This window comes from Sesamum indicum, linkage group LG8 (assembly GCF_000512975.1).
Source record: "Sesamum indicum cultivar Zhongzhi No. 13 linkage group LG8, S_indicum_v1.0, whole genome shotgun sequence".
In the NCBI taxonomy this organism is placed as follows: Eukaryota; Viridiplantae; Streptophyta; class Magnoliopsida; order Lamiales; family Pedaliaceae; genus Sesamum; species Sesamum indicum.
This window is the reverse complement of record NC_026152.1, coordinates 19,492,612-19,504,584: the sequence shown is the minus strand read 5'-3', so window position 1 is coordinate 19,504,584 and position 11,973 is coordinate 19,492,612. Positions and strand designations below refer to the sequence as shown.

General features: G+C 39.7%; 4 protein-coding genes across 4 annotated transcripts; 3 read left to right on the top strand and 1 right to left on the bottom strand.

Moving 5' to 3' along the window:
• Positions 835-2,396, bottom strand: LOC105169518 (uncharacterized protein At4g06744-like). The gene has a single exon (XM_011089923.2). The coding sequence runs from the start codon at positions 2,330-2,332 to the stop codon at positions 950-952; it is 1,383 nt and encodes a 460-aa protein (XP_011088225.1). The 5' UTR covers positions 2,333-2,396; the 3' UTR covers positions 835-949.
• Positions 3,513-5,639, top strand: LOC105169885 (scopoletin glucosyltransferase-like). Its single transcript, XM_011090439.2, has one exon. It carries the CDS (start codon positions 3,963-3,965, stop codon positions 5,415-5,417), a length of 1,455 nt encoding a protein of 484 aa, XP_011088741.1. The 5' UTR covers positions 3,513-3,962; the 3' UTR covers positions 5,418-5,639.
• On the top strand, positions 7,429-9,049 carry LOC105169517 (scopoletin glucosyltransferase-like). The gene has a single exon (XM_011089922.2). The coding sequence runs from the start codon at positions 7,497-7,499 to the stop codon at positions 8,949-8,951; it is 1,455 nt and encodes a 484-aa protein (XP_011088224.1). The 5' UTR covers positions 7,429-7,496; the 3' UTR covers positions 8,952-9,049.
• Positions 9,271-11,091, top strand: LOC110012468. Its single transcript, XM_020696310.1, has 2 exons — positions 9,271-10,510; positions 10,831-11,091. Exons 1-2 carry the CDS (start codon positions 9,418-9,420, stop codon positions 10,842-10,844), a joined length of 1,107 nt encoding a protein of 368 aa, XP_020551969.1. The 5' UTR covers positions 9,271-9,417; the 3' UTR covers positions 10,845-11,091.

Sequence of the window (11,973 nt, the reverse complement as noted above, 5' to 3'; positions counted from 1 at the left end):
CGGAGAATAACCCAACACCCGTAACGTATTAATACTTTTTGCAGGTTAGCTGCGAGAAAGAATTGAGTCTTCAATCCTTCAACATATCCATACTTACATCAAAGATTAATTCATTTGTTATGGTGTGGGCTACAAAAATATATATTTGTTTCTCAAGTTTGATGAGAAGTTGTCGGTGAGGGGACATGTCCAATGAAAAGAGAGATAGTAATATTTATTTATTTATTAAATAAAAATAGGGGAAAATGAGTGGAGCGGTGCAGTCAGTCCCAAGAGGCAGGGCGTTCACAAACCATGTCGCCTTCCTATTATACCATTCGCTTACTTAAAAGATTTCCTACTTCCCCACCAATATAATTGCACAACCACATTTGTCTTCCCACATTTTCCATTTGCTCCTTTCTTTCTTCCTTATTACAAGTTTCCACCACATAGGTATAATAATAACTATTAGTAATGTTATTATACATTATTTATATTTTTTTTACTATACACATTTATTTATTCAGATTTGAATTCAAAATCTTCCACCGACAGTTTTGAACCCAATCTATCAGATGATCTCCATACGAATTTCGTAGTGTTGGTATTTAGGTACGAACAATCAAAACTAAGAAATAATTTCAACAATTATATATTTTTAATATGATACATTCTCGACTATTTAAAGAATTTTTATTTCAACTAGTATCGTAGAAGATAATGAAGCATCAAATAACCATATTCCAAACCTGAAATTCACACTTTGTCTTATTCATCTATATTAATTATGTTGGTTTAGCTGAATGCAACTCAATTGCATAGCAAGAACAGTGACATTTATCGTAGAGCTGATTTGGACAACACATCAATTAGTTGTGTTTCATTCATTATATAATTAAGTTTGATTCAACTAAACTTGATTTGCGTTATCAATTTTGCTTTTCTGTTGCTGAACATACTCAATTTATTACAATCGATGGGGATGTAGAGCAGCATAAGACCGTGACGGCTCCTTCGAACCGGTTGATGTGCTGACAGAATCCGACAACTCAAGAGAGTTTCGTCGAGAATTAGCATTGCAGGGCATCCAACTGAAGGATCCTTCGTCAGGACATGACCTAGCCTTGGAGAAAAAAGCATGACATTGAGCAGGTGATCTTTGGCCCGGAAGGCCCGGTATGCAATTCATCGTCAAATCCAACACATTTTTGTTAATCAGCTTCCGACATTCCGGCCCCACCTTAGTAAAGTAATTATAGGAAAGTGATAGGTTCCCCAGATTGGCCAGCTTGCACACAAGCTCTGGTACAGGCCCATATAACTGATTGTTAGCCAAGTTGAGAATCTGCATTTGGGCCAAACAGGCGAAGGATTGAGGAATTGGGCCGGTCAAGAGGTTTCGGCTTGCATCAAAGACCGTGGCCTTTTCCAAAAGCCCAATTTCACATGGCAAACATCCAGACAACTGGTTGTCCAACAATAGAACTTCTGTGAGAGTCTTGTGGGCCTGGCCTATGGTTTTAGGAATTGGGCCGGTGAATTTGTTGTGGGCTAGAGTTAAGTAAAGGGCTGGGGTGGAGCCCAAATTATCAGGGAGTTTTTGCGTGAAATTGTTGTTATTGAGGTAAAGCACATCAACATCTAGCATGAAGACTTGAGGTGGAAGCATACCATAAAATGAGTTGAACCTGAGGTCCAAGAAGGTCAACTTGGTAGCACCAAGAACTTCATATGGGAACTCGCATGAGTACTTGTTGTTGCTTAGATCTAGTTCATATAAGTATTTGATCTTGGAAATTTTCAAGGGGAATGCACCTTTGAAATTGTTGGAATTTGCATGGAAGACCATTATGTCCGGCAATTCGTCGATGAAGCTGTCGAGATTGAGGTCAGGGCCGTCGAGGTTGAAGCCGTTGAACTTCACTCCGGCGAGCGCCTTCTCGCCCAAGGGGATGAGGGTGTCACAAATGAAACCCTTGTATTTGTTGCATATATCCGGACCAATCCATGTCTTCGTGATGCCATAAGGGTCATACTTGATTTTTTGCTTGAATTTCTGGATGACGGGGTAGACTATTTCGATACGCTTGCTCTCAAAAGGGTACGGAGAAGGTGGTGGCGGGCACGGTGGAGGAGGAGGGGGAGGGCAATCTTGGTAGTCTGGAGGAGGAGCCGGAGGAGAGCCACCGCCGCCGATGATTATCTCTAATGCTTCCCTACCATTGCCTAACATAGGATCATGGTGAACATGATCCGGCAAACATGTCGCAAGAAACGACAAGTGGGCTAGTAATAGAACTACTAAGGCAAGAGAAACATTGAAAGAGATGATCGTCTCCCTCTTACTCATGCTGTCTCTCTCTTCACAAGATTGATTCTTGAAATGTTTAGATTCTTATAACAATTTGTGAATAGAAAGAGTTGTGGGGAATAATAGGAGTTAGATAAGTATAGGGTGATAGCTAGGGGCAGCTCATAGTCACGGGCAAAGATACTATGTATGTTAAAAATTGGAATGCTCTGTCGGAAAGTGAGTGGTTGTTGGCCTCTCATTTTCATGGGGGGAACTCTTTTCTTTAAGGGCTTGTTTGTTATCAATTATTCCATATAGTATAGGGATTAAGCTTTTCAAGGCATGAGTGAAATGTTGTATTAATTAATCAGGGTTTTTTAACCTGCATAATTGGAATATTTTTACTAGCTACTTCTCCCCATTGACCTATTTTCACTAATTTTAGGACTTATATTTATGTATAATATTGTTGTTCTTAAAGTACGTTTTAACCTCTTTGAATTATGAAATTAAACAATTTTCTCTTACAGAAAATGAATAAACAAAAAAGACTTTAAAACCAAAACAAATCAGAGTACATCATCCTTACAATGGCGGAAAGTTTCCTTTATGAAAACATGGAAGGGTCTCTTTTTATTATTTATTTTGGTGGGAATTAAAATTATTATTTTTCTCTTTCACATAGAATATATTAAATTTTAAAATGCAATTAAAAGTTATAATTATCGATGTCTTATATACTAGGAATAGGATGAATGGGCTTGATCGCTTCATTAAAATGGTTAATTTCGAGATCTAAATAATGGGAAATTAAAAAAAAAAAAGGAAATTACATTTAAAAGGTAATTGAAGGAGAACTACATAAACTCTTTTAGTCTTCACAACTACTAAGTTTAAAAGCAGAAACCATAATTTCTTGTAGAAAACTTGATACATAAACAATCTACGTAATTTATTTTTAAGGTACATTCAGTTAATTATAATTAATTCTTTATTTATTTGACTTATATGAAAATTTAAGATTACTTTAACATATAGGACTATTATTAATAAATCTTTCAATACACAGATTTTACGCTCTATGCTATACTTTTGTAAAAGGACAAAAACATCAAATAATGAAGGTCTTGATTAAGACAAATGCAGGCCCCAATAAACTCTGATGTATATGTGGGCAAATGTCTTACTCCTCTAGTCCAACCAAGCTCATGGCCATATGCTTATTCTAGTGGAGGCGCTTTTGGTCAGAGCAGGTAATGTATATGGTGACATACATCAGAAACGAAGAAGGAGGAATGATCATTATCTTGATACACATTATTAAATTGAAAGGGAGCAACTATTTACAGAGATTGTAAGAAAAAAGAAGGTATGATTTCCACATCGGGATGATGCCCAAAACTCACTGCTAATCAGCTGCTGCCAAACTATATTCTTCCGAGGAACCAATAAAAACACATTTCTCGAACATCAATCTTGGAATATCATGTACTATGGAGCAGCCACTAATTGTTGACCCCAGACAAAGACTTGCAAAATTAAAATAATCTTGACCCGCCGCCCCTGTTTTTTGACCACGTGGGCTTCAGTGCCAAAATTGATAAAAAAATAGTAATAAATATGGAATCAGGTTAACATGGGCAAATAGAACTGCAGAAACCTCGGAAGTTTGCTCCAAAGGTATACCATGAGTACAGCAAAATCTCATCAACTTCATGTATTCTTTCTGCCAATGATGGCGCCTGGCCATACTATCCCAATGATAGACATCGCCAGGCAATTTGCCAGGAACGGGGCTAAAGCAACCATTATTTCAACACCCCTCAATGCCTCCCACTTCTCTCAAACAATTGAAAGAGACAGAGAAAATGGCTTGGAAATAAGTATTACCCTCATCGAATTCCCCTGCCAGGAAGCAGGGCTGCCGGAGGGCTGCGAAAATCTTTCCTCCACCACCACCCTGGAAATGTCCCTGACTTTTTACAGGGCCATGGATTTGCTCCAACAACCTGTTGAGAAGCTTTTGCGAGAAAACCATCCGGATGCGATTGTTGCAGGGCTTTTCTTCTGGTGGGCTGATGATGTCGCCCGGAATCTTGGCGTTCCACGACTGCAGTTTAACGGGACTGGTTTCTTCCCCATGTGCATTTATAACGCCCTCAGAGCACACAAACCATACGAAAACGTTGACTCGGAGTATGAAGAGTTTGTGGTACCTGGCTTGCCAGACGAGGTAAAATTGACGAGACGAAAACTCCCGGAGGAGACAAAAGACGAAGATAAGAGCCCATTTGCTGAGACAGTGAGAAAGATATTGTTATCACAATCGAAAAGCTTAGGGATCATCATGAACAGCTTTTATGAGCTAGAGCCTGCTTATGCCAGACACTACAGGGAGGTCATCGGGAGAAAAGCGTGGCACGTCGGTCCTGTTTCGCTTTTCAATAAGAGCAATGAGGGAAAAGCTCATAGAGGGATGGAAAACTCCTCAGGTGATGATAACTGCTTGAGTTGGCTTAACTCCAAGAAACCAAACTCAGTTGTCTATGTATGCTTTGGTAGCATGGCAATCTTTTCGGCTGCTCAGCTGCTTGAGATTGCAAAGGGGCTTGAATCTTCAGGCCAAGAATTCATTTGGGTTGTTAGAGAAAAGACGAAGGACGAAAGAAGCGTCGACTGGCTGCCTGATGGATTTGAGAGCAGGATTCAGGGTCGTGGATTGATTATCAATGGGTGGGCTCCCCAAGTGCTAATTCTTGAACATGAAGCAGTGGGAGGATTTATCACTCACTGCGGATGGAACTCAGTGCTTGAAGGAGTGGCGGCCGGAGTGCCCATGGTGACATGGCCGCTCTCAGCTGAGCAGTTTTTCAATGAGAAACTGGTGACGGAGATTCTGAAGATGGGAACTCCGGTGGGCGCTCAGGAGTGGACTAAAAGAACAGATGATCATAGAGAGCCTATAAAGGGAGATGACATAGAGAAAGCGGTGGTGAAATTGATGGTTGGAGAAGAAGGTGAGAGAATGAGAATCCGGGCTAGAGAATTAGGGGACATGGCGAAAAGGGCTGTTGAGAAAGGGGGATCATCAGACGCTGATTTGAAGTCTTTAATGGAAGAAATCAGGAGTTATCATCTTTGAGGCAAAGAGTGCATGTATTGTGTAGGATTTCGGTTGTTAAGAAAAAAAAGTGCTGCAATAATCCAAATCCAAGAGGTATTTTTGGATTTTAAAGGCTATTAGTGGTGGTTTCTATAATTTTTTAAAAGACATAATTGGTTTATGTAAAAAGACAATAGGTAAGGGGTGTAAATATAATTATCCCAAAAGTTAATAAACAATGTACAAAAATTAAGAATTTCAGATGATACGCAAATCGAGTCAATTGATATAAATTTACAAATTCGACAGATATTTAGATTATTATATTTTACCCATTTAATACCCATACGTAGTATTTTAGGGTTTAAATCCTACCCATACCCAAATACTAATGTCAATTAGTATGTGTCTAATATAAAATTATTAGGTTCAAATCTAGTTATCAACTACTGCAGTGGGTTTGAATATGATATTGCCCACTCATTGACATATTTACAACAGAGATGTGAATTTTGAATTTCAAACCTTGTTACAAAGTTTATCGATCAGCTTTCTTGTAGCTAATTTATCTGATAAAACCTCGTCCATCTTCTGATCTTGATATGTTTGATTACTTCCCGAGTTTGGTCTCGTACAACCTCATAAATAGAGGTAATTTTTATGAATGCCATATTGAGACCTTTGCAACTCATTTCTTTATCTTCGACTCTAAATTTGTATTGTTCGTTTGGGGTTTTTAAGATTAGGTCCGATATTTCCAAACTCTAATATGATTTACATGTTTGAAATATCGAAGAATTATTATCAAAAACTTTTTGTATAATTCCAATGATAATATTTTTTTTGGTAGGCTTTGCAGCTGAAATAGATATAATTTATTCATTGTAGATACTAATTTTCAAAATTTAATCTAAATACCTTATCCCCATAGATCGATAATAACACTAGAATTATCTTAAATTTAAGTGTTGACTTGAATATTAATGGCTATCATTCAAATAGCCTCCAAATCGAAAAAGAAAAAAGAAAAAGCCCCCAACATCTTTAACGTATATACTCATATTGTGGGTTATTCCTATCTCTAAATCCTAAACTTTTGCCGGAAGACAAAAATGTCAAATAATGAAGGTCTTGATTAAGACAAATGCAGGCCCCAAGAAACTCAATATATGTGTTGGCAAATGTCTTACTCCTCATGTCCAACCAAATAATGGAATATGGAAATGTGATTATTCTACTCAAGCTTTTGACTATTATGTCATAAGAATAGGTGTGTTTTTTAGTTGAGAAAACGTATTTATTGGGTGAAAATTTTTGGATGGAACGATTCATTTATTTGTATGAAATGATACGTCTATTCGAATGAAAAGTCACAACCTATCAAAAATATTTTTTTTAATTGAATGTGTCAATTCAGTTATACATATTCCAACATTTATAAATAGGTCCCTCTATTCATTTCATTTTTAAGCAATTAAAGCATTTGCAAGTATAGTTTTTGTAGGAGAGTGCCAAAATATTTTTGGGTTCGTTGCTCTCAAAATTTTTAGTAGTCATTTTGAAATTGTAAGTCGTTGTATTTTTAAAGATAAATTGTTATTTTCGTTAGTATCAGAGCGGGCAATAAATTGTCTTAAAAATAAAGAGACTAACTTTTGCCACGATTTCATAATACATAACTCTCGCAAGTCCCTCAATTTTCCAACATAATTGATTTAAATTTCATCAAATTCGATTTGGTTCAGAATTTCCAAAAAAAAGAAAAAAGTGTAAATTTCCTCGTCAGAATGATCCCAAAATCACTGCTAACTAATCAGCTGTGCTAATACATTCTAATCACACAGAGTACTTAAAGAGGAACCAATGAAAACACATTTCTTGCACATCAATCTTGGAATATCATGTCCTGTGGAAGCAAGCACTAATTGTTGACCCCAGACAAAGACTTGCAAACTAAAATAAAACTTGAATGCTCCGTCCCTGTTTTTTGACCACATGGATCTTCAATCCCAAAAATAATAAATAAAGGAAAATTGCAAAACCTGCACTATAAATATGGAATCAGGACAACATGGGTAGAATTGCAGAAACCTCGAAAGTTTGCTCCAAAGGTATACCATGAGTACAGCAAACCCTCATCAACTTCATGTATACTTTCTGCCAATGATGGCCCCTGGCCACACTATCCCAATGATAGACATCGCCAGGCAATTTGCTAGGAACGGGGCTAAAGCCACCATTATTTCAACACCCCTCAATGCATCCCACTTCTCTCAAACAATTGAAAGAGACAGAAAAATTGGCCTGGAAATCAGTATTTCCCTCATCGAATTCCCCTGCCAGGAAGCAGGGCTGCCGGAGGGCTGTGAAAATCTGTCCTCCATCACCACCCCGGAAATGGTCCGGAATTTTTGCAGGGCCATGGATTTGCTCCAAGAACCTGTTGAGAAGCTTTTGCGAGAAAACCATCCGGATGCGATTGTTGCAGGGCTTTTCTTCTGGTGGGCTAACGATCTAGCCCAGAAGTTTAACATTCCACGGCTGCAGTTTTACGGGACTGGCTTCTTCCCCATGTGCCTTTACCACACCCTGAAAGAACACAAACCACACGAAAACGTTGAATCGGAGTGTGAAGAATTCGTCATGCCTGGCTTACCAGACGAGGTAAAATTAACGAGACGACAGCTCTCGGAGGAGACGAAGGACGAAGATAAGAGCCCATTTGCTGAGATATTGAGAAAGATTGCGGCATCACAATCAACAAGCTTAGGGATTATCGTAAACAGCTTTTACGAGCTAGAGCCTGCTTATGCCAGACACTACAGGGAGGTCATCGGGAGAAAAGCGTGGCACGTCGGTCCTGTTTCACTTTTCAATAAGAGCAATGTGGATAAAACTCATAGAGGCCTGGAACACCTCTCAAGTGATGATAACTGCTTGAGCTGGCTTAACTCCAAGAAACCAAACTCTGTTGTGTATGTATGCTTTGGTAGCATGGCGACCTTTTCGGCTGCTCAGCTGCTTGAGATTGCAAAGGGGCTTGAATCTTCAGGCCAAGAATTCGTATGGGTGGTCAGAGAAAAGGCGAAGGACAAAGGAAAAGTCAACTGGCTCCCGGATGGATTTGAGAGCAGAATTCAGGGCCGAGGCTTGATTATCAACGGGTGGGCACCCCAAGTACTGATTCTTGAACATGAAGCTGTCGGCGGTTTTGTTACACACTGCGGATGGAACTCGATTCTTGAAGGAGTGACAGCAGGCGTGCCGATGGTCACATGGCCGCTCTCGGCTGAGCAGTTTTTAAATGAGAAGCTGGTGACAGAGATCCTGAAGACGGGAACTCCGGTGGGCGCTCAGGAGTGGACGAGAAGAACAGATGATCAGAAAGAGACAATAACGGGAGATGACATAGAGAAAGCGGTGGTGAAACTGATGGTTGGAGAAGAAGGTGAAAGAATGAGAATCCGGGCGAGAGAATTAGGAGACATGGCGAAAAGGGCTGTTGAGAAAGGGGGATCATCGGACGCTGATTTGAAGTCTTTAATGGAAGAAATCAGGAATTATCATCCTTGAGGCAAACATGTTGAATTTAGCTCAAGTTCCACCATCCTCTTCACTGACTGCAACCTCATCTTCTAGCTCTGTTTCTACTGCTCTGTTTCTGCAATAAGGAGGAATACATCAATCTTGCATGGAGATTCACCTCCATCCTCATCTGGTGTCATGATCATTATATGTTTTGGCAACTTTGACGTCACATCCAACATCACGCGTACATGAGCGAAGTCCAGGTGGCAGCTGTTTTTCTGTTTTCAATTTGTTACACAGTTATAGCTTTGTATCTGTATTTAAGCTGAGACTATATCGGTTCGGTTCTTGATGAATGAACCAGATTTTCAGTCCTCCATTTTTCCTTGCTCTGTGTCTCTGTATTCATGGAGTTTATATTTGATTTTATCATGGTATCAGAGCCATCATCTTGATGGTCTCTGCATACAAAGTTTGCTGATCAATTTCACTCTGTTGAGTCTTACACTTGATGAGAATGGCGAGCTCATCGACTGATACATCTAGCTTTTCTTCTACAACAACTGGAGCTGGAAATGATCACATGGTGATGGTTTCTGCCCCATTCAATGGGAACAATTGGCTATCATGGAGTAGATCGGTAAGGATGGCTTTAGAAGGCAAAGACAAGTTGGCATTTATCGACGGCACAGGCCTGCAGCCTGCGATTGGAACTCCTCAACACAGACAGTGGAGGACTACGAACTGTATGGTGCGAACATGGATTCTGAACACCATCTCCAAAGACTTGGTAAACGCATACTTGTATGCAAGCTCTTCCAGAGATCTCTGGCTGGAGCTTGAAGCTCGGTACGGTGAGTGCGATGGTACTCTGCTCTATAAGTTGCAACGCGAAATTAGTTCTATTTCACAAGGCAATATGAGTGTAACTAGTTACTACACAAAATTGAAACAACTTTGGGATGAATTGTTATGTCTTATGCCACCAGCCATGTGTTCATGTGGCCTTTGTATATGTGGATGCAACAAAATCAAAGCGGAACAAAACGATGCGAGTCAGCTGATGCAATTTTTGATGGGTTTGAATGATTCCTACGACAATATTCGTAGTCAGATCTTAGTTCTAGAACCTCTTCCCCTTGTCAATAAGGCGTATTCTATGGTGCTACGGGTTGAGAGACAAAGGATGGTGAATTCAGAATATTCTGATATAGGAGAAGGTTCGGCCATGAAAGCATATGAGCAAAGGTACTCTGCACCTAACATAGGATCTCGACAATTCATGCGACGCAAGGGACCTATAGATAAACGCAATCTCCTTTGCGAACACTGCAATAAAACTGGACACAACAAGGAAAATTGCTTCAGACTTCACGGCTTTCCTGATTGGTATAAGGAGCTACACGAATCGCGAAGAAAACACGGCAGTGCAGGAAGAGCATATGCAGCAACCAGTGGAGAAGGTAGTGGATTGGATAAACCTGGGAATTCTGACGCTAATAACACCTTGATGTCAGAATTGCTAGAGGCATTACGAATGGTCCAACACAAAGTACCTCAGGATCCTATCAATGTGCATTTTGCCCAAGTAGATGAAATGGCAGGTATGGCTTTGGATCATTTCAGTTCTGTAGATTGTGACACTAACTCTTGGATTGTAGACACGGGAGCTACAAGTCACATGAGTGGGAATGTAAAGCTATTCCAATCCCTCACTACTCTTACAAACTCCAAACAAATACGCCTACCTGACAATAGCATTATTCTAGCAACACATAAGGGTGATATCCGGCTATGTGCTAACCTCATGCTTACTAATGTGTTGTTTGTTCCTCATTTTGCCCACAATCTTCTTTCTGTATCTCAATTTTGCAACTCTCATCAAGTGAAATTCTCATTTCTTGGTTCCTTTTGTATGATGCAGGACCTGAAAACTAATCGCATTTTGGCTTTAGGCAAGCAACATAGGCAACTTTATCACTTGGGAAGAAAATCATTTGTTGCTGCTTCTGTCTATTCTGATTCTCATGCTTTACTGTCCTCATCTGTTGATGATTTTTCTCTATGGCACCAAAGGCTAGGACATTGCTCTCGTGATGTAATGAAACACATAGATTCTTTACATATTCCTGCACCACATAAAGATCATATTTGTAGCATATGTCCTTTAGCTAAACAAACTCGTCTTCCATTTAGTATCAGTAATTCGTGTACTCATTCCTGCTTTGATCTCATACTTTCTTCCAGAACGCTGGTGTTTGTCACCAACGATCTTGCACATATACGCCCCAGCAAAACGGGGTAGTTGAACGTAAGCATAGACACCTTTTGCAAGTAGCTCGGGCATTGATGTTTCAGTCTCACCTTCCTAGTCGTTTTTGGGGGGATTCCATTCTAACGGCTACTCACATCATAAACAAGCTTCCTACTCCCACTCTTAACTGGAAATCTCCATTTGAAATCTTACATAAAAAGAACCCCAGCTATGATGCTCTAAAATCCTTTGGATGCCTTTGTTTTGCTTCGAATGTATATCCTGGAAAGTCCAAATTTGATCACCGTGCATTTGAGTGTGTGTTTCTAGGATACATGCCTAATCAAAAGGGGTATAAAGTGTTTGATATTCATAACAATAAAGTTCTTGTTTCAAGGGATGTTTATTTCCATGAATCTGTCTTTCCTTTTAAGTCCATTGCAGGTACAGAAACAGAACAGTGCCTGCCTTTGCCATCCTTTGACTCTGAAATTCCCTCCTCAACTGATTTCCAGTCATCAACCACCACTATTTCTGCTGATATTTCCTCCACCAACGTTGATCCTCCTCCTTCCAACATCCACTCACAGGAATCTTCATCTCCATCTATACCTTCCACTCAACTTAGACGCTCTCAAAGGACTATACAACCGCCTTCTTGGCTTCGAGATTTCATTTGTCACACTTCACATCTTCCTCCTTATAGCTTTACTCCCACTCACTGTGATTTTTTAGCTGTTTTGTCTACAGTACGAGAGCCAAGTTGTTATAATCAGGCTAAAGATCATGAGGAATGGAGGGAGGCGATGCAGA

Bases quoted from the DNA above. Each gene is read 5' to 3' on its own strand.
- LOC105169518 (XM_011089923.2), bottom strand. From the start codon at position 2,332: ATGAGTAAGAGGGAGACGATCATCTCTTTCAATGTTTCTCTTGCCTTA.
- LOC105169885 (XM_011090439.2), top strand. From the start codon at position 3,963: ATGAGTACAGCAAAATCTCATCAACTTCATGTATTCTTTCTGCCAATG.
- LOC105169517 (XM_011089922.2), top strand. From the start codon at position 7,497: ATGAGTACAGCAAACCCTCATCAACTTCATGTATACTTTCTGCCAATG.
- LOC110012468 (XM_020696310.1), top strand. From the start codon at position 9,418: ATGAGAATGGCGAGCTCATCGACTGATACATCTAGCTTTTCTTCTACA.